General features: G+C 40.3%; 2 protein-coding genes across 7 annotated transcripts; both read right to left on the bottom strand.

Annotated features, from left to right (window-relative positions):
- Nucleotides 1–501: 501 nt before the first annotated feature.
- Nucleotides 502–11,236, bottom strand: LOC120305949 (cytochrome b561-like). 5 transcript variants are annotated; one of them, XM_039338418.1, is made up of 4 exons: nt 10,666–11,236; nt 3,338–3,577; nt 1,813–1,911; nt 502–644 (listed from the first exon to the last, which is right to left on the bottom strand). In XM_039338418.1, exons 2-4 carry the CDS (start codon nt 3,543–3,545, stop codon nt 517–519), a joined length of 435 nt encoding a protein of 144 aa, XP_039194352.1. In that variant the 5' UTR covers nt 3,546–3,577; nt 10,666–11,236; the 3' UTR covers nt 502–516. The 5 variants fall into 5 exon arrangements, with proteins under 5 accessions (XP_039194352.1, XP_039194351.1, XP_039194353.1 ...); XM_039338417.1 differs by lacking the exon at nt 10,666–11,236 and adding an exon at nt 10,563–10,649; XM_039338419.1 differs by lacking the exon at nt 10,666–11,236 and adding an exon at nt 10,568–10,641.
- Nucleotides 11,237–17,501: 6,265 nt separating this feature from the next.
- Nucleotides 17,502–22,609, bottom strand: ZNF511 (zinc finger protein 511). Of its 2 annotated transcripts, XR_005556141.1 has the most exons (7): nt 22,455–22,609; nt 22,257–22,330; nt 21,370–21,571; nt 20,861–20,985; nt 20,020–20,211; nt 18,626–18,862; nt 17,502–17,950 (listed from the first exon to the last, which is right to left on the bottom strand). XR_005556141.1 is itself a non-coding variant. In XM_039338415.1 (6 exons), exons 1-6 carry the CDS (start codon nt 22,530–22,532, stop codon nt 18,793–18,795), a joined length of 741 nt encoding a protein of 246 aa, XP_039194349.1. In that variant the 5' UTR covers nt 22,533–22,609; the 3' UTR covers nt 17,502–18,792. The 2 variants fall into 2 exon arrangements, 1 of the variants encoding a protein (XP_039194349.1); XM_039338415.1 differs by having other exon boundaries at nt 17,502–18,862.
- Nucleotide 22,610: the final 1 nt, after the last annotated feature.

Here is a 22,610-nt window from a genome sequence, read left to right on the forward strand (position 1 = left end):
ATGCCAATCCGTCTGAACATCATGCTGACTGTGCGATGATCCATAATAATAATAATAGAAGGAGGAGAAGGAGAAAGAGGATGAGGAGAGGATGAGGCGGATGAGGAGGGAGGAGGAGGAGGATGCAAGGGAGGATAAGAAGAAGAAGAGAAGAAGAAAGAAGAAGAAGAAGAAGAAGAAGAAGACGAAGAAGAAGAAGAAGAAGAGAAGAGAAGAAGAAGAAGAAGAGAAGAAGAAGAAGAAGAAGAAGAAAAGAGAAGAAGGAAGAAGAAGAAGAAGAATTGGAAGGGACCTGGGAGATCTTCTAGTCCAACCCCCTGCTCAGGCAGGAAACCTTATACCATTTCCTTTTATGGTCCAGATTTCAAATAAAAATCTAAAAGAGGCCATGGATCCTCAGAGCAGCTGGTCTACTTCCCTGCCTTCAAGCTTTTCATCAAGCAGATACCCTCTAGGGCAGAATTATGTTCCAAAAGGCACTTAAATAACTCCGAGCATGCGTCTTCCACTAGCCCTTCATGTGCAACAAGCCCACCTTACCTGTGCAAAGTAGAAGCCAAATGCAATGATGCCACACCAGCTGTGCAGGCTGTACATATCTGGAAAGCCTTGATTCCTGTGGTGCTGGAAAACAGCAATCAGACCTAAAGGGAAAGTGGGGCAGTCAAATTCTTTAAAAAAAACTCCCCTTCTCTCCTAACCTACCACTATCTACTCCATAATGTTGAGACAAGGACTACTCTAGGAATAGTTGGGAAATAGAAGAACAGCAGGTCCACCGTTATCTGGGATGATGAAAATAGCCCTTGGCATTCCAAATCTTCCCAAGCCAGAAAACATGTTCCAAAATCCTTTTTGTCTTTTGGAGACATTGTGGGGCATCTTTGCCCAACTTACAGTAATTGCAGCATTTATATACAGGATAAAGAATGGATTTGAGTTACATAGGACATTTTCCAACCAAGCGTGAAGAGAAAAATTCTAACAGAAAGAGCAATTTGATGGTTCCCTAGAAGGTATAGGTACTTCTTCACTGGATATGTTCAACTGGCTGGACAATCATCTATCCCACATACTGTTATTTGGATTCCTGCATTGAGCAGAAGGCTGGACTCAGTAGTAATCCATTTGAAGGGGTGCTTTGTAGTACCATGGTGATTTCCGCTCTTAGCAACTCCTAGCAAATACACATATATGTCCCTAGGATTCCTTGGCAATAATATTAAATGGATCCCCACTACCTTTTTTTTTATTATTCCCAGGCAAAAAGCAGAGACTTCTTTCTTTTCCCTCTCTATGTTGTTTATAGTATTTTTAAATGGGTTGTGTATATGTACACTTGAGAGCAAGAAACTAAATTTCATTTTTAATGTGTGCCATTGTACCTACAGTAAAAAAAATGACAATAAAGGTTGTCTATCTAGCTAGCTAGCTAGCTAGCTATCTTTACAGTATAAGAATGGAGGACACACAGTGAAATATCAGCGCAAACTGCAAGCAAGCTGCCAGTTGCATTTTGGTGAGATGAAAATGGCAGGCAAGCGCAGTCTCACTTAGCTCTACACCACCCCAACTACTCCAGCAGAAATATGCTTTAGATAGGTAAAGAAATGCTGCCCAATGGTTTCATCTTCACGAGAGGCAGAAAATGTTCTATCTATGAAATACAACTGAAATAGAAGCTCCCAAATAATCTGGGAAGCCCCATCTCCTCTCTTGAGTCTAACATCCCTAGGAATATCAGTGATGACCTTTGAAGACAAGACTCAGAAAGTGTGATAGAAGATTCCAGGCAGGTTCATTATGCCTTACCAACCAATGCAATGATAAGTGCAAAGAAATGGATGAGCCCATGCAGGATCTTCGTGGATTGCTTGCTCTCATTCCTGAAGACACGGTAAACCAGAAGGGCTGGAGGATAAGAAGAGGAAATAAGAATTAGGTGGGTGGATGGTCAGTTCCCCTCACTTCCTCACTCTCTTGCCTGCATAGATTGCAGTCTTTGGGGTATTAAGCAAAAGCATTTCAATTGATCCAAGGACTTTCAGATGGGTCATATTTTGAGCTGCTTCGTTTTTTTAATTTGTTTTATGTCTTTATGTATATAAGGTTCATGTATTCAAATTAGAAATGAGAGATTTGAATATTTTAAATAAATACATGCAGTCAAGAGAGAATTTAAGACAGCAGTAGCTACGCAGCTCCCATTCTGCAGGCTACCTGACTGTTTTAAGAAAATATGAATCGTGGTTGTCAATGGCAACAGCAAGGAGGGGTGTAAACGCAGCAGGAGATCGCCAGAGGAGGCATACTGGGGACTCCATAGACTGATCACAGGGGCATAATTTTTCTGTGCATGCAGATTAAGGATCTCTATGCTCCAACTGTTAACGCTCTTTCCCTTGCCTTCCACTGGGTTCTCTTCCATAGATTAAAAAAAATCCATGTTCTATTGCATGAAGAGCAGAAAAAAGTCTGCTCATCCCATAAGCATCAGCAATAACCAGGATGTCCCTTGCTTGCTCCTGAACCATTAGAAGCTCTATGTCAACTAGGCAAGCGAAATGATTCTTAGCAATGCTATAAGGGACACTGCATTGGCTGCTCTCTCGTCTGTCCAATTATGGGCAAGCATAATTTTCCTTTCAAAACAGAAAATGATGTATAAGGAACTCTTTCCCCCATCTGATTGGGGATCTGGGTTAAGCTCCCTTTAGGATGCGCTCTACTATAACTGATTTTCTAAAATGTATTTATATATATTTGCACAAGGGTAGGACAAATTTTGAAATCTAAATTTAAAAAACCCAAAAAGCTGTAAATAGTTATAGCTGGCTGCTAAGCCAAATCATAGTTTGAGGGTTCCCAACTGGAAGGAAGAGAGATCCAAGTGGAAGGAGAGGAGACTTTCTGGGCCTCTCCAAGCCCCTCTCATTTGTGGGAGGAGGCAAAAAGTCACGGTCAGTTTATCCACTTTCCAAACTATGACTCTAGGCCAGTGGTCCTCAACATTTGCAGCTTGGTGGTCCAGCTGGGGGGAGAGAGAGGGGAACTGGGCTGCACAAGCCACAGGCTGGCACACACAAGGCGTGCACACAGTCCTTGAGTGTCTGCCAGCCTGCTGCTTGTGCAAGATGAGCATGCGTGCTCTAGCCATTTGCGAGGCCCAAATCCAAACAGGTCATGACCTGGTACTAGGCCATGGCCCTGGGGCTAAAGACCCCTGCTCTATACAACCAATTGTGTCTCCACCCTTGGATGACACACCTTATCCACATGCCTTGCATGTGAAAGCTTCCTGTCAAAGCAGACCTCCTATTCCTTCCAAAATTCTTACCATCACCTTGAAGGAACACCATCCCAATGACCATGCACAGAGGGTGGACATTAAATAGTAGTTGAGAGCTGTCCCAGGCAACGCCACCTCGGTACTGTCCAATCCAGGCTGCCATCACCGTGATGACAGCAAGGCCCAAGATTTGTGAAGCGGCCACTACGTAGGTCAGTCCGATGGGACTTGCGGGTCTCGCAGGAGTCTCCTCCATCTTCGGGACTTATTTCCCAAATGAATCTTGAGCTGCCAAATTTGGAAAGGGGAGGGGCAGAAAAATCAACATCCATGTATAACCTTTCTCCATCTTGTCCCATTACAGATTTTTCTTCCCTCTCCTGAATTAGAAGGCTAAATGGGAGGAAAGAACACTAAGCAGTTGTTACCCCTACTTCACTCAGACCTTCAGCAAGGGAGAATAAGACCCCTTACTTTTTCACATCATCTTTTACTTTTATCTTTTATTGATAAATTTGTCTGTTTGAGCCAACCAGAGTCATTGAGAGTTAAGTAGTCCTCGACTTATGACCACAATTGAGCCCAAAATTTCTAATTGCTAAGTGAGACATTTGTTAAGTGAATTTTGCCCCATTTTACCATCCTTCTTGCTACAGTTGTTAAGTGAATCATTGCAGTTGTTAAGTTAGTAATGGAGTTGTTACATGAATCTGACTTTTCCATTGACTTTGCTTGTCAGAAAGTCACAAAAGATCCTGGGACATGGCAACCATCATAAATAGAGTCAGTTGCCAAGCATCTGAATTCTGATCACATGATCCTGGGGATGCTACAACGGTCATAAGTGTGAAAAATTGTCATAAGTCACTTTTTTCAGTGCCATTGTAACTTTGAATGGTTGCTAAATGAACTGTTGTAAGTCGAGGACTACCTGTACAAGTTTAATAAAGTATTATGATTGGGTCACAGAGTCAGCCAGATCATTAGGCTGAATCTGGCATTTTTGTCCACCTATCGAGGTGTTCCCAAGGATCTGGGATAGTCAGATGTTGTTGAATATTATTAAAGGTTATTGAAAGATGTAAATTGTTCAAAGTAAAGCTGCTTTTATCAATTGACTGTGTTATCAATGTTTGTAATGTTCAAGTGGTGCTCCAGATGATACTGTTATTGTTGTTATGTTTTGTGTTTCAAAGGGTTATAAGAATGCTAGCAAACAGAGAGTAGGAAAATGTTTCAATGTGAGATGCAAACAAGTCTGAAATAAACACTAAAAAATCAGTCTTGAGGTTTAAGGTGGAAGTGCATGAAATACAGTGTGTTGGTGTTTTTGTTTTTGTTTTTTTTTTCAGAAAAAACTGATAGCCAGAGACAGCAGCCCACTTATTGAAGGTAGGGAGCAAAATATGGTTGGAAGCAAACAGTGCACGAGAGAAGGATTGGTACAAAAAGAACTTTATCAGTGAACCACACAGTTCCTGGTCAAAAACAGAAGTTTTATTAAATTAAAATACCTAACTAAATTAAGGTAATTGGTTTAGTCTCGTTTCTGTTTCTGGCAAATGCCAGCTCCGTGCCGTGCAACATAACCTTCAGGGTGAAAGTGAAAAAAGATGTAAAGAACCAAAACCTGGAAAAACAGTGACATTACTAAAATCAATTCATTAGTCCTAAATTGCACATTTGAGGGGAATTGACCTTCTTCATCACGACCTCACATAATGTGCAATGGTGAAAGTGCTGGACTAGGAGCAGGCAGACTCGGGTTTAAGTCTACCATCCGCCGTGAGATCTCATTGGGTGGCTCTAAGCTAGTCAGTTGCAGCTCAATCAACATCACAGGACTGTTATTGCAGGGAAAAGAGGAAGAAAAAAATATGATGCATTCTGCTTTGAACTCTTGAATAAACGGCAAGCTATAAATCTCAGAAAAGCATGAGTGGGGTTAGGCAACATTTTTTTTTTTTTATCCTGGAGCACATCCAGGCATTATTATGAAATATACACATTTACTGAAACCTAAAATGCTAAAAATGCTTGTTGCTATCTCCTTTTCTATTTATGGAGGTTGCTTTCATCTTCAGTCTCCCTTCCTTCCTTCCTTCCGTGGGAAGTCAGCCCCCCGAGAGAAAGAAATATTTCTGGAAATATTTAAAAAGCAGAATATATTTCCCTAAAGGATTTTAAAGGCAGAAACCAACACACACACACACACACACACACACACCAAGTCTCTCTGCCCCAAACAGAAACCAAGTCTGCAGAAATGCAGATAATCTTGTCAGAAAGACTGGAATCAGGAAACTGGGATTAGGAAGAAAGATCCCTTGAATCAACACCATCAGCCCCAGCCCCAGGGAAGCAGTATATGATGCTTGGGACATAATAGGATTAACCCACCACCATCAGAATGCCAGAAAGGCACACTCAGACTCATGTCAAAGTTCATGCCACAGGAACAACTCCAAACAAAAGTCTCCAGAGGGTGTAAAAACCCACTCCCTACGTGTGCTTGCTCTCTTTTTTCTTCCAGAGCCATCTTTCTGTCTCGCTCTCCTCTTCAATAAACTGCAACCTTCTTTCTAAAGCAGTCGCCATGTTGTTTATTCCCGGTTTGGAATGAAACATGATGAAGACTTTTCTTTTAACACTTCCTATCTTCCTTCCTTCCTTCCTTCCTGCCTGCCTGCCTTTCCATTATTTTGTACATCTGAAGGGGAGGGAAAAGAAATGGGAGAATATAGTCGTAAGATGCCCGACATACATATGTAAGCAGCAGTCACTACCAATCCTATGAAATGCCCTTGTGAAGATAAGAAAACATTCACAGCAAGCTGAATTGGCCCAGAGTGATGACAAGGAAGAAGAATCAGTCAAGAACATGTAGCCCAGTAAACCAAAGTGACCCTGTCTCCAAAACAGTGTAGCTAGGATGCTGACCTAGTAGGAAGGAATAAATAATTAGAAAGTCATGCAGATGGGTTTATCAAAAACAATCCAACATCATACTGCAATTTACACTGGGTCTATTGTAACGTTGTCTTCTCTTTGAAATGTAATAGGCCAAAGATATATAATTTGAGATTCTGCTTTTGATCAGGGTTGCCCAGCATGTTGCCAATGCTTTGCTGGGAGCCCAGTATATGCTGATTTATCATTTGCATGTTAATACATTTATGCTGTATCTTCAGAGTGTTTGATTGCTTTGAGCAAACCCGGGTTTTGGCCACAATAGTGCCTTCCTACCTGCCAAGATTTTATTTCTAACCACACTCAGCCTTCATCGTGTCTAATCATTTCTTTATTGATTTAATTGCCCATAAAGACATCCAATTTATAACTCTACATAACTGATATGTATAGATGTGTCAATTATTCTCCCCCCTCCCAATCCTTTCCCTCATTCTAGCAGTAAAACACAAACAACAGAAAAGCCGGTGGAGACCAGGTGAAGCAAAGAAGTAGCTGTTTTGGGAAGGGAATAATATTGGGGAGTAAGAGAAGAAAAATCCTATTTAAATTTTAGGGGAAATAGTTACATTCAATAGGCAGAGGACAGAGAGATGAAAACTATTGTCTTCCCTCATAGAGACCTCTCAACAAGAATTGAAAGAATAAAGGCCCTCTGAAAAATGACACTTTTGAGTAACTTTGCCTTATCATGCTTCCTATCTAAAGATCTGGCATTAATATGGTGATGCCATTAGAGACAAAGCTGATTTATCAGTTCCTTTTTCATTGAGGAAAGCAATGAGATTTGTTTTACTAAAATACATGTATTAAGTCTGTTTCCAGTTTTTGGTGGCATTATTTGGGAGGCACTAGAAACGGCTCAAAAAGGGGTAACCATATATTGTTCAAGGGGTACCTATCTTAGTCCAGAAAATAGGAAATGATAAAGTAAATTACATTGGATAATCTTCCTCCTAACCTGATAGACAGACACCTGGATTTCTCATTCGTCCTTCCCTTTCATATTTCATCTGCTCAACCCAGAGGGGGAGACATATATATGAATGTTGGGAGTAACCAGAACAGCACAAGACTGACAAACAATGTGGCACTTTGGCTGCCCCAAAGAGTCCTCTCTGGTGATTGCAAAGCATCTTTTTCACTTAGGATTCTATTATGAAATTTTGTGGACAAAGATGTCATTTCTTCCTTCCTTCCTTCCTTCCTTCCTTCCTTCCTTCCTTCCTTCCTTCCTTCCTTCCTTCCTTCCTCTTTGCACCTCTTTTCTTTATCGTTCCTGACTTTTGTTTCTATTTGTATTCTATCTTATAACAAACTTCAATAAAAATATAGAACAAAATGAACTATACAGACAAATATAGAAAGTTCAGGGGTGATCACATATCCAGAGCAGCAGTGCAGATGGGAGATGAAACCAAGAAACACGAAAGATGTACATGCACACACAGAGAGACTTCAACAGAAAACTTAAGGTAACATGAATCATTAACCCAATGGTATCCCCTACTGTGTAGAAAACCACAATATGTTGCAAAGGTATGTCACTTACTGGATTGGTAAATTAAAGGGATTTACTAAAGGTGGAGTAGAATATATTCAGTAATCTTCTTAACTAATAAAAGAACAGGATTATATCTTGTTTTAAAAACCAAGCAAATCATCCTCAAAGACCAATATTACAAGTTACAACACAATCAATAGCAACAAAATCAAAACCAAGGAGAGCAGGATGTACTAGGTTGTAGACCAAGAATTAATAATATATTGTTATTTCAAAACACTGCAAACTAAATCCACCTCAATATGTTTCTCTGGCTCTTGTCTATTTTTAAAATATAACACATTTATTCTTCTAAAACTGCAATTCCCTAATATATCATTTAGATACAGAAGAATCAACAGGTTTCTTCCTGTGCAAGGCTCCTCTATCCATTAGCAGTATAATGAGAAAAAAATACAGTAGACGAAAAAAAATATTCTTTTATTCAGGACCTTTTTTAGAGAGAAGACAATAGAGATATCTGCTTCAAAATAACAAAAGTAGAAGACCCACTGAAATTATTATTTGCTGTTTTAAAAGATCAAAGGGATTAATACTTTTAAAAATATAATCGCAAGAGTTATTTCAAATACCAACCTTCAGCATCATCTTTATTAACAAAAATGCCAGTAAGATTCAAATGGGCAACTGGTTTTTTTCACATTAAACACAATGAGTTGTTGCAACCCTGTGATAATTTTGGAAGCCTTAGAACAAAGGTAAGCAAGTAGAAATAGTAGCAAAAAGCGTTCTGGTAAATCCATGTTTTTTATCTGGTTATATTGCCTTGGCCATCGTTTTCATTGCCATGGCAATGCTTTTGCAGTCACAGAAGGTTCTTAAAGTTCCTATTATGCTCATTAAGATCAGAATGAACCTCAGGCCCTATTTGCCATTGATTTCACAAATTATAAAAGAACGGGGAAATGCATTGGTGAGAAGGAAATTGGAACTAGGGTCACATTAATACCCTAGTCATTAAAAGGGTTGATTTTTATTGCTTCTACTATACGTCTACTATCTCTGTCATCAAATGGAAAAAATAATCATTGCAATATGCCAGGAAGAAAAATAAGCAAAAAAGTCTCTACTCTGTCTGCCCCACCTTCATATACAAAAGCAATATGTTTAAAGATTAAAAAGACTTTAAGAGGTGAAGTATCAACAGTGCACACTAGAGCTTCTTGTTCACAAGCCAGAAATAAAACAAACAAAATTGAGGCACTTGGTACCAGTCATTTCAAATTTTGAAGCTTTAATTGCTTCCCTTAAACACAGGCCCGAAATCCATTCTCATTCATCTCCCTTTTGCAAATTCATTTAACTTTTATACCAAAAATTACGTACTGTGTGCAGCTGTACTACTATTGTCTCTCCTCACCAAAGTCTGATACACTGTTCAATTGACTCCCAATAGGTAAAATGCAATTTATGAAAGACTTACTTTTTTTACGAGGTTTCAGTTCCAATTCCAGGGGGGAAAAAACCCTCCTCTATGTCTTGCTCAAGATACCTTTTACCCAAACAAATCAGAATTGAATTCTGTAGACAACCTTCCTCTTCCTTCATTGTACTGATGACTCATACTAATCGCTCCTCCTGTCACTCCAGTTTCAGAAAGAGCACCTGGAGCAAAATTGGTCATTAAACTCTACTGCAGAAAGCCAGCAACTTGTAATCTTTTCTGGACCCTGAAGTTTATAGGTTTCTGTTCCCTGCCAATCCATTTCCTTTCTTCTGGTGTCCAAGCAGAATCTTATATTTGGTTCTTTGTCCAAGCCAGCATTTACACTGAACTCAATCAAGCGTTTGAAATGGTTTTGTAGGAGAGAACCATGTTCAGGTAAGTTAAGGCTTCCATTCTTAAAACGTGGCAGTCTCTGTTAGCTGTCACACCAGCTAAAGTTTAGGACTCCACCTTCAGCTAACACTGACTCAACTTAATTTTTTCAACCCTTAAGAGGAAGGAAACAAATAAAGGACAAAGGAACACACTTTTTCCAAATAACAAAGAAATTGAGTAAGAGACCAAGCACAATCAGGGAAAAAGAAGCCCATAGAATAATTCAAACTGCATTTCACTTACTGCTATTTGAACAGAGTTCCTTACCTGGTTTTTAAAAGTTGCTCTGCAACTTTATATATGCTAGCAAAACAACTGTCTTGTGATCAGATGCCTCAGATGCAATGTGTATGATTATTTATTTATTTATTACTATAAGTCCCAGCTCAGTTTAGCGTGTCAGGTTCATAATTGGCAAGCATTAATTGTACACAAAAGATTATTTTTCATTTTCAGGAAAATCTCTGTAAACTGCTGGCTTATATCCCTTCCACGCTTGGACTGGGCTAGTCTGAAATACGTCAATAACCAAGGATCACCGTGCTAACAACCAATCAAAGCTAAAATAAATGAAAAAAAGCAACCTTGCTTCTTGTTTATCAGCACAGATGGAGAACAAGAAAGCCAGCGACGCGACCACATTGAGAAAAGAAAGGCATAACTGTGAAGTCCTTCTCATCAAAGATCGTTTATTCAGGATGGTTCTACCTCACCCTTCTCAAGTTGACACGCACAAGTGATTTTTTTTTCCCTGCCTCCCTGCTTAGATTCTCACAACAACCCCGCAGGGCAGACTAAACGAACGAGGGCGTGGTTTCTAGTGACCAGGAAGGGTGGCAATACCACAACAGGCTTGCGAGTTAGGGAAGGAGGCTCTCTCCCATCCAGTTACATTCGCCGAGCACGTGAGGACTCACCTCACCTGGAAGCGGCTTCAGCTCCAGTAGACCGCCAACCAGCTGCACCTGCCGCCCAGCTGAGCTCCCCCCCCCGCCCCATTCCCAATGCCGACCGACCCACCTTGCGTTTCCTGCGGATGGAGAGGAGGACAAAAGAGCCACGTTGCCACAGAAACTCCAGCAAATCGCGCTGTGCTGGGCGAGAGAGCCAGCAGGAGAGAGAGAGACCGGGGTGGGCGCAGCTGGGAGGTTCTGGTCTGAGAGAAGCGGCTCGCGGGACGCGCGCGCCTTGGGGGTCCCTAAGATCGCCCCGGGTGGCTTGACCGCCGCAGCTCCCCAATCCCCTTCTTTTTGTCGTTTAGCTTTCTAAGGGGGAGGGAGGGGGTCGGCCTATTCGTTGGTATCAAAGCGACTAGGAATCAACTGCCATTGAAGAACCTGGGAACAGATGGTGCTCCACAGGCATCGTTTGCTAATGCATTTATATCGCGCCTTTTCTAAGGTGGTGGTGGTAGTGGTTGTTGTTCAGTCGCTAAGTCGCGTCCGACTCTTCAGCCCCATGGATCACAGCACTCCAGACACTCTTATCTTCCAGTCTCCCTGAGTCTGCCTAAAGTCATGCCCTCCTTGTCGATGACACTATTTAATCATCCATGTCTATGGAGATTCTCAGTCAACCAGGTTATGGTTGTCCCAAAGGGTGCTTTTTGCTAAAGGCAACTGGACTTGCTTTGTTTTTTAGCTTGAAGACTTTTCGTTTCTCATCCCAAAAACATCTTCAAGCAAAAAACAGAGAAAGCCCAGTTGGCTTTTGAGGGGGGGGGGAAGCACCTTTGGGATATCTAACCATCCCTTCTCCTTTTGCCTTTAATCTTTCCCAACATCAGGGTCTTTTCCAGTGAATTCTCTCAGCTTCCGTATCTGATCTTCCAAAGGACAGTCAAGGTTCATTTCCTTTAGGGTTGGTTTTCTAAGATATCTCCATGAAAACATTTATACTGTACAGTATTTGGTGGGTTGGGCTGAGAGAGACAGCCCATCTGTCATCTGGAGGGATCTTTGGAGGTGTGGGGCCCCCCAGGACCTGAACTGGGGTGCTTCCAGGGCATATGCTAAAACCGAACCTCTCTACTGCACACAGTTGTGTTTTGAAAAGGCCACCCTTTAGGACAGGCAGATGTGGGCAATGTCTAAAAAGCATCTGATGGCTGGCATATTATACTTTCATGGCTATTTACATGGATAGTCAGCAAATTACACTTTCACGGATACTCTGAAGAAGTGTTTCATAATCCACAAAATTCGCCTTGTATTCATGTTTGTTTCAAAAGTCGCCACAAGCTGTTTTCCATGACATGCATGCCTCCATTTAGTCTTAATACTGTAGCGATTTACTCCATTTTCTCTGGTTTGTACAATAAATGGAATCAAATAACCAGCAGGGGCAAACTTCAGACAACAGACTACAGTAGTTGTGGCCACTTTGTGCTTATGTAAGCCACATGATTTGTCACGATGCACATCATTTGCTACTACTCCCCCTTGCAGAAGCCTGTTAATATAGTTTGTATATAGAAAGGTACCCATCTAGGACAGTACATTTTTTACTTCTGCAATCTCCCCGGCGGTATAGCTAAGATTCTGCATCTCTTTCCCTGCTCCTGTTGCTGTGCTTGAGAGTTTTGTTCATAATTATTGGTCATTCTCAGACCTTAAGCACATTGCCAAAAACATGTTCACACAATATATTAAACCCTAAAGCCAGGTTATCACAATGCAGGCATTATGTTCATATGGCATAATATGCTCAATAGTCCTTGATGCAGAAGATACCTCAGAGACATTTTCTAATATAGAAAAAGCAAGCTCATGTTACCCTGTGTGTGTTTGCGCGTGTGTGTAAACTCCAAGGATTGCAGACTTGTATATCAGCTGAAGCGGCCAGCCGAACAGAAAATACAAGCCAGTAAAAAAACCTGTTGACTGAAGAGCAATAACTTCTATCAGAGATGCATTAGGCTACTTTGTCAGTGTGTGAAGATAACAGTCTGTCTTTTTGGTACCTTCAGGGTACTTAGAAATTGCATTATTTATGGGCAAAGCACTATGTCTTCTACAAAGCAATAAGGAAGAGAAAAACCTGCTGTTCTTTTTGTCTTATTTCTCTTTTCTCCAGACCTGTTAATTCGCTCTAGGCATATTTTTCTCTTGGTTCACTTGTAAGCATTTGTACAAGTTATTTCATTGTGTGCAGTTACTTGTAACTCCCAGATACCCCATTGCCTTGAATCTGGGTCTTATTGAAGATAGGCACCTTCTCAACCATTTCACCCTAAGGCAGAAGAAAAAGCTGTTTGCACTGATTCACCTATAGGGAAATTTGTCCTCCTTAACATAGGAGAGAAAAAAGGAGAGAAATATAATTTGTGATGTTACCAAAAGTACATGTTTTACTCTGATATATTTTAGCTTATTTCTGTTATTGGTGGCTTACATGAAGGAATAAAACATAGAATGTGTAATACAGACAAGATAATCCAAACCCATATGGTTTTTGATTTCTTAAATTTTTTACATTTAAAGATTCTAGGCTCCTGATGCTCATCTACAATCATCTAGATGATAAGAAATATGTACAGTAGTACACATAAAATCACATTGTCCTGTAGGTTTTTTTGAATCATGAACACCTCAGGAAATGAGAACCTATTTTAGACAGGATCCACTTTAGATAGAACACATTACTAGAGGCTAAAGGGTTTCTTCAATAGGAAATACTTTCTTCTTGGCTCCTTGTGGTTCACAATCTGCTCAGGCATTATCTAGTCACTATATGTTCTTGTAGCTTCCTGACTAGAGTACTAGAATATGAGATTCCTCATGAAAGGCATTTTAATTTGCTCAGCTGAAAATTCTGGTGCTTTTGAAGAGAAAGCAACACTTGAAACAAAGAAGGCCACAACATAAAGACTGCCAATTTTTTGAAAGCTATTTGATGATTTACTCTGATGTCACCAGAACTGTGAATCAACGACTGACATTTTGGGGCCTGGAGATGAAGGTGTGCATCAGGATCCCTCGAAAGCGTCTCACAAGCCTTAAAACAAGTTGAAACATTGCCCAAATTCAACAGCATAATTTCATGGTGCTGCATCACGTACAGCCCATGGTCTGCCTATTCCTACTTAAAATGACTGAAAAACTCAAAAACTCAAGCAACATCTCTTCAATAACAGCTGCCAGTTGTTTCTCTATACCTATTTAATAAAACAAAAAGTAAGAAAATCATATTGGAAACATGCTTCCTCTGCAGTGCTGTGTTGGTTTAGAATGCCCTATCAGCCTATCCAACGAAAGACAGAAACTTAATAAATTCACACTTTCCAGCCTATGCCTTTCAGGTGCATAGTTCCTGGTTTATCATTCCATTGCCAAGCAAAAATATTATTTATAGAAATACTTTAAACAAATTTAATCTTGATTGATTGATTGATTGATTTGCAAATCAAGCATGTTTTAGACTATATTAAACATTCTAATTTTCTTGTATTTTAAAATCGTGGGAATTTGGAATTATCTCTATTGTTCTTGCCTGCCTCTAGATCAGTGGTTCTCAACCTGTGGATCGGGACCCCATTTGGGGTCTAACGACCATTTCACGGGGGTCGCCAAACAAGGCTGTCTGCCATTTTTTCCCCCTTTTCTTTGGCCACGCCCCTGGCACCCGGTGATGTATAAGTGGTTCGGGGTCACCACAACATGGGTAACTGTATTATGGGGTCGCGGCATTAGAAAGGTTGAGAACCACTGCTCTAGATGAAACAAATGATCATAAAGAACAGCTTTCTTTCTTTATGGTTTTATCTATTTCTGCAAAAGACAAAATATTAAGGGATACAAACCTTTTAAAATCACAATATACCTGGACTTTGAGTATGTCAACAAGCGTGAAGATAACACAATCTAGCATAATCTAGCAGACAGATTTTTTGATATTCAAATGTCTTCAGACAAACTCTATCCCCAATAACACCTGAGTAAATTTAGTGGTCAAGAGATAAGGGAACTTCCCACTTCTCATTCTTCAGTACTAAATCATCAAAAAGAAAACAATAGAGTGAGCAGTTCTCCTAACACAGGGGTGTCAAACTGCCAACCCACAGGCCAGATGCATCATGCCAAAATGACGCCCACCCCATTGCCAACAATGGAAAAAAAGTCATGACACGTCGCAAGTTTGACACCCCTGTCCTAACACAAAGATTTAAATAACAAACCCTGAGCAATAATCAGTAGTACAACTAGTGATGGAACTTGCTCCTAATTTTAGAGTTTCAAGTGGGGCCCAGTTTGTACAGAAGATCAAAGAGGTCAAGGTGAAAAAAACCAAACAATTACAAAGAGTTCAAAATCTCATCTCATTCTAATAAATAAAAGTGAAGTTCAGTGTGCAGAATGTGGCAACAAAAATCCTTAATGCCTGATAGGATTTGAACTGGGGCGAATGAGCCAATGAAAACATTTATCCCAAACTGTGACCTTTTTGTAGTAAATGTTCTATTTCATATACTTAGGCAAGGGGACAAAGAGACAAGGAGGCCAGGCTATGGGGAAGAAATAATTTTTATGTCTTTGATTCTTTGTTGACTGGTTTCTTCTTTGTTATTTTAATCTCTTCCCATAAGCTTTTTTTTTGTAGCAAGTATAGACCACAGAACCCTGTTCAACAGAACCCTTACCATTACTATCCCGATGATATGCCAACACTGCTTTTCAAAATCAAACAAGTCATAATCATGAGCCAACTCTTGCAGCTCAAGACAAGTAGTAATAGAAATCAAAATTACAAAAACGTACAATGAAGTATACAAAATTTTACATCTCAGATGCCCTGTGGAAGAGCTCCATTTTCAACTGCTTCCATGAGGCAACCAGAGTTGGAGCCAAATACATTTCCTGTGAGACTACATTCTATCCAGAGTTACATAGAAAATATGGTTGAGACATTATTCTTGGCGGAGGCTATAAAGGTCTGGATGGGAAGAAACAGATTCAGTCTTAATCCCACCAAGACAAAGTGGAAGTAGGTTTGGAAGCTAAACCATCTTTAGTTCAAGGTGGGCTGTATTCCCATCTTTTAATCTGGAGGTGTTCTTAGAATCTACTTTGCATAATTCTATCTAGCTGTCACAACTAGACTAGATCAAAAGACCCACTCACAGTTACTCATGTCCTGATCATTTTTTATTTAATTATTGCAACTCACACAATATGCAGCTGCCTTTGAAAACTACATCACGAGGCAGAGGCTCAACCAAGGGTGCCTCCTAGTTTGCTAGAATGAGAGTTGCATCGGTTGCCAGTTGCAGTTCAAAGTTCCACTTTTAAGTTCCTACTTGACTCATGATCTGGATTGCTGCAAGATTGTCTTCTCTAAACCATCTTTAGTTCAAGGTTGTATTCCCATCTTTTAATCTGGAGGTGTTCTTAGAATCTACTTTGCATAATTCTATCTAGCTGTCACAACTAGACTAGATCAAAAGACCCACTCACAGTTACTCATGTCCTGATCATTTTTTATTTAATTATTGCAACTCACACAATATGCAGCTGCCTTTGAAAACTACATCACGAGGCAGAGGCTCAACCAAGGGTGCCTCCTAGTTTGCTAGAATGAGAGTTGCATCGGTTGCCAGTTGCAGTTCAAAGTTCCACTTTTAAGTTCCTACTTGACTCATGATCTGGATTGCTGCAAGATTGTCTTCTCCCAAAATTTCTGTTGTTAAGTGAGACATTTGTTAAGTGAATTACTACAATTTGTAAGTTAGTAACCCAGTTGTTAAATGAATCTGGCTTTTCCATTAACTGCTTTTCAGAACGTCCCAAAAAAGATCACGTGACCTTGGGATACAGCAATGGTCATAAATATGAGTCAGCTGCCAAGCATCTGAATTTGGATCACATGATCATGGGGATCGCTGCAAAGACTGTAACTTTGAAAAATGGTCGTAAGTCACATTTTAGTGCTACTGTAACTTTGAACAGTCACTAAACGAACTGTTGTAAGTTGAGCATTACTTGTATTGCAGACATAGGCAGGCAAACACTTTTTGTATTTGTCAGCCAATTGTTGCTTTGAAGGGTTTCTGACGTATATTGGTGACAGTAGCAGTCCTATGTAAAAGATCTAAATCTAAATAATATCTAAGTCATATCTGAGCATCAGATTTGTCAAGTAGTTAAGGCACCAGGATAAAAACTGAGCAACTGTGAGTTCTAGTCACATCTTAGCCATGAAGGTCAGTTGGAGGACCGTGGGCCAGTCATCTCTCTCAGCTCAATCCACCTCATGGGATTGTTGTTGGGGGGGGGGAGGAAAAACACATGTTGGATATGTTCGCCATCTTGAATTAATTGTAAAGATAATAAAGGTGGTAAATAAATAAATAAAAAGTAAAAAACAATGCAAATTAACTACTTAGAAGCATTTTAAATAAGTTTATGCCCATTCAGGCACAATAGAATTAAATCTGAACCAACTATTCCCAATGCATCTGTAACTCCTAAACTGTCTGATATTTAGCAACATGACAGCCTATTTTACAAGGTTCGTGTAAAGATCAGGATAGTTGTACCAAAGCACAAATGCTTTATTATTATCGTAACAGTTCCACCCTCTGTAATTTGAAATGTTCTAGAAATAGACCTGGGCTATGTAGGGGAGATAGAGGCCTAGTGGTTATTCTTGCCCCAGCTCCTGCCAACCCAGTAGTTTGAAAGCAGGCAAATGCGAGTTGATAAATAGGTACCACTTTGATGGGAAGGTAACAAATTTCCAAGCACCACTGTGTATAGTCATGCTGGCCACATGACCACGGAAGCATCTTTGGACAACACTGGCTCCCCTCAGCTAGGAAACGGACATGAGCACCACTCCCCAAAGTCAGATATGATTGGACAGGAGAAACCTTTACCTTTATTTCTGAAATTTTAAATGGAGTTGGACTACAACAACCAGTTCAGACACAGCATTTTGCAGCTCCTACTAAAATACCTCCATTTGGAAGGGCAGGAATCAGTTCCAATATTTAACTAGCTTTGCCTCTGTTCATTTCCCTGGCTTCCTAGTAAATGAAGCCAGAGTTTTGCTCTAGTTTTAAGGCACTTTTCTGCTGATGCTGGCAAGCAAGGGGTTGATCCGCAGCAGTTTCCCTTTTGGACTGCTTTTGGAAGCGCACCTGGAGGCTTCGGGATGCTCAGAGATTGGTTCTTTCCTGCTGCTCGGAAGCTGTTTCCACTTCTTTTGCTGCTGGACTTTTAAACTTCAGGGGAAGATTTCTCCTTAATCACGATCTTCAATAAGAGACATAGCCCTTACCTTGGAAACAACTGCTTTATTCAAAGTCCTGTTGAATTCAATGTTCATAGTAAACATGGGGGCTCCTCTCTCTTCAAACTGCACTATGCAGCATGCCCTCCACCAAGCTCAGCTGACACAAGTTAAAGAACACGACCAAGCCCTCACTCCCAAGGAGGCCCTGGATTAGAACCTAGCTCATTTGAAAGAATTGTCAGAACGTCTGGAGCAACTTAACATCACACAAGCTAAAGTCTTTGAAATTCTAATGGACACCCTGATCGACAAGAGACCCAAAACAAAAATCCGCAGGGCCGCTTCCAGAAGACGGTGTGCAAACTCTACATATACTTCTTCAGCAACTCAGACTATCTCAAGAAGTTGGTTGAAGAAGATGAAAAGCTAATGGAGCTTTTGTGTATGTAATGGAGCCATCAGAGAACAAGAGAAGAAGAAAATAATCTTGCTCCAAGGTGCTCTTATATAATGTCTGTCTCAGCTTGAATGGAAGGCTTCCAAGAGAAACATTCGGGCACTGTTAGCAGGGTAAAGTTTCACCTTCCTGCCATCTCTTCTCTCAATGTCTATTAAGTCGTAGGCCCTTTTCTGCGAGTTGACTTGATGTCATGTATCTATTACCATGGGAAATAGTGTATATGTAAAGGATTCTGCGTATAATGTTCCTTACTATGCTATAGTATAGTAGAGTATAATATATACATACCATAGTGGGTTTTTTTTCTGAATTTGAGCCATGTGGAGGATGTTGTGCAGAAATTGAGAAGGGGTGCCTAAAACTAGAAATACTTCTAAGGACTGAAATAAAAGTGTTATCAACTTTTTTTTTTAAAGGCACTTTTCTGCTGATGAAATTCCTCCTGGTTGTCATATTCAACTTTTCTTTTTTCTGCCTTTGAAGACCCGGGTAGCCCCTTGCCCAAAACAAATAGCGGGCGGAATTCTGAAAGACAAAATGCAAAAAGAGTGCACCCTGGCTTGGCTATAGTAATATAATAAACAAATGAATACAGGCTAACAAGTCCTCCTAAAGCAGAGTTCCCCAACCTTTTCGGCTTTGTGGACCAGCAGGGGCAGGGAGAGAAGGGATGGTCCAATGTACAAGAAGCTCCATTGTGCACACGGCAGTTGCACACACCTGCCGCTCGCACAAATGAAGCCTGTGCATGCACGGTCCACCCGCTGCTCATGCAAATGAGCATGTATGTGCACACGTCCACCATTTCCATGGCCTGGTTCTGAAAAGTTTCTTATATTTCCAAACAATTCTATAATCTTCTATAGTTCAAACACAATACTAGTTTTGCAGTATGCAAACCTAAAGAGGAAAAAGATGCTTCACATCATGCAGATTTCCCACCCCCCTTTGGTCAGCCATTAGCTAAAAGAAGAAATTAATTCTTTCCTTGAACTATTTGTGATTTGAGCATATTTAAATTCTCTTAAACATTTCTGATATTGTGAAGTTCGTCCTCTGAGTAGTAAAAAATAAAAACAGTGAGTCTTCAAGGAAATTATTCATTCAAATTATTAAATTATACCAATTAAATCCAGATTGGCTGGTTATCAGATTTTTGCTAGTTTCCAAATTAGCAAATTCTACCAATCACTACCAGAACTGAGTAGCAATTTCATACCAACAAAAAAACTGTAACTAGTATCTCAGAAGCTGAACAATTCTTGAGTTTATTTTGGCACTCAGAAATATTAACATTTAATTAACAATGACATAAAAGTAAATAGTTGCAATGCATACCAACAATTATGAAATAAAAAAAATTGAACAAGGCTGTGAACATCCACGGGGCATTAGGATGTAGGATTTTAAGCCAAATCATAAAATGAATTATCAACTGTTTCATGCTTTATGTTAGACATTTCCCATAACAAATAAGATTGGACAGGAATTCCAGAAATCCGACATCAGTTTGCTGAAAAATATACATTAGGCAAAAAACCCAAATAAACAATAAATACTATCTTGTCTCCAGTGAACTAAAATATTCTAATTCTTGAAGAGATAGATGTTTCCATGCAAACAGTTGGATGTTCATACCAAAAAGCGATTCCAAGCCATCTGAAAAATGCAAAGCCACCAACCTTGATCTATAGAGCCATTTTCCAAATGCTGGAGAGTCCACTGTACACTCTGTCTCAGACTGAACGTCACTTTCCATTACACTCTCATCTGGACCTGTTTCCATGGCCTCAACATGTAATTGTTCTGAGTCTTCCACAGTCATATCCATTGGCACGTTGCTTTCTTTTGATAAAGGCCTCATTTTCTCTTTCCTATTGCAGAAATTTAGCTCAGAGTCAAAATACTGAAAAACAGATGGCAAGAACATTGTAGAAAGACTTTAACATCCATGTTTGCCCTCAGTGATGCTCTTTTTTCCTTTTAAGCAGTCATACAAAAAACATTATTGGTAATGATTTAGCTTGGCCTCTAAGCAGGGAAACCTAAATTCGGATCTGTATTCTATCATAAAATTCATTTATTTTATTCTCTCTCACTTTCTGGTATGTGAGAAGTTCCCTGAAGATGGGCTCCAGCACAAATCCAAAAGGTTGGAAGATTAAGCCTCTGATTCCAATGACCACCCCAGACTGGATCCTGCAACATTATCCTTTGCATTCATTTCTCATTCATTTATTTTTATTATATGTATCTGCCATTCATCTCAACATTGAGCAATTCATTCATTGCCTATGGGTCAGTCATTCTCTTTTAGACTAATTTAATTAATCAAGATAATCATCTTTTTCTCTTCCAAGAAAAATAATACAGAATGATCATACCAATAGTAATCATAACTAAGAACTGATCTTCTGAATTTTAGATTTTCTGTAATTCCATAGATCAAAACATTTCTAACAACCAGTGAGGAACACCTCAGATGTACATTCTGCTATATATTTTAGGCATTTACATGTTTACCTTTGTGCTTTCAGGGATTTATCAAAGCGAAAATCAGATGGATACCGATGAACTGTGATTAAGTGATCTTTGCGGTCTTTGCTACTTTTGAATTTCTCTGGACAGCTCTCTACCAAGCACTGGTACTGCAAAGAGGCAGAAAAACCAATAAGAAGGTTGATTGGTATTCTGTGTTCTGCTCTTGAAGTTACTAGTGCACTGTTAATGACTATACTAGCAGAACATAAGTTTGATCTTCCCAACTCAAGTAACAAGGTTGAGGATGGTCTTAGTGTCAGCAGCTGACAGAGCTAACAATAGTTCATGAAGTGAACTAAGCATAGGGCAATACCCAAGAGAAAAATGAACTACAAGCACTGCTTATGTTCTTGATTTTTTTATAACCAAAAAATTGTGGTTATGTAATATTCTTGATTACAAAAAATATTGCAGTTGTTAATATAACTAGATTTACATTTGTACTGAACCTACTGAATAGCAGGCTATCTATAGGTCTCATGGCCATTTACCATATTCTGCTTCTCTGCCATTATCTGGAAGAGGGAATCATGCCACTCCAAAATGTGAACATCTAACAAATGTGTTGAAGGGAAGGATCGTTTGCAAGAAGAACACACATTCCTGTGCAGCATGTTGTAATGATGCTCATAGCTCTCCAAGGTGTTGAAAACCTGGCTGCATCCACCAATTTGACAAGAAAATTCAGAGGTTCTGCAAGGAAACAGAAAACAAGTCTTTACCAAATTGTGACATTTTACATGTATTGTGTTTATTTATTTAGTGCATTTTTATTTACAATCTTTACAGTGGTTGAAAGTTGTTTTGGGAGGCTTGTTATTCTTAAAGGAACAATGTAAATAGAGTAGAATCATCCCCATCGTTGTGGCTATATATACTAAAAGGAGAGAGGGTTTGAGGCATTTAATGTAACTCTCCCTTATGGACGAGCTCGTTTCTGCTGAAGATTTTATAATGCAGGAGCAACAGCGAGTGAGCATCCTTGAAGTCAGGGAGGAAGGAGATAAAAGAATCAGAGTTGGAAGGGACCTCGGAGGTTTCCTAGTCCAACCCCCTGTTCAAGCAGGAGACTCTATATCAGGGGTGTCCAACCTTGAACTCCAAGACTGGTGGACTTCAACTCCCAGAATTCTAGGAATTGAAGTTCACAAATCCCAAAGTTCCCAAGGTTGGACCCATCTGCCCTACAACACTTCAGACAAAGGGCTGTCCAGTCTCTTCTTTAAAAGATTAAAAAATTCCTACCTTTGGAAACAGAGGCCTTTATTCCGGACTTCTGGCGGTAGGGGTGGGGGGCAAAGGCCCAAACACCACCACCCCTGGCACCAATGCGCTGACAGAAGGAGAGACTTCTACAGCCACCTCTCCCAACCTTTACCTGGGCCTTTCGGTGTCCCTCGCGACGTTCTCCAGGAGACCTTGGAGGTACATATGCCGATGGACGTCGCCGTCCTGGAGGGGAAGAGAACAGGATTACAGCCATCGCTTCACACGCAGGGAAGAAACGCGGCGGGCCGCTTCTGAGGCAAGCCGACCCCGGCTCCGAAGGCAAAGGCAGAGCAAGGAGGCGCCCTACCTCGAAGAAGGGATGGTCTGCGGGGTAGCGGATCACGGCGGGGCGGAAACGGAAAGGACCTGCCTCCTCGCCAGCCATTCTTTCCCGCCACGGTTTCTCTCCCTGAAACTAGCACGGCCGCGCTTCCGCTTCCGAGTCATGCGGAGGATGGTTGCT

This window comes from Crotalus tigris, unplaced genomic scaffold (genome assembly GCF_016545835.1).
Source record: "Crotalus tigris isolate CLP2741 ecotype Arizona unplaced genomic scaffold, ASM1654583v1 scf7180000017701.1507938, whole genome shotgun sequence".
In the NCBI taxonomy this organism is placed as follows: domain Eukaryota; kingdom Metazoa; phylum Chordata; class Lepidosauria; order Squamata; family Viperidae; genus Crotalus; species Crotalus tigris.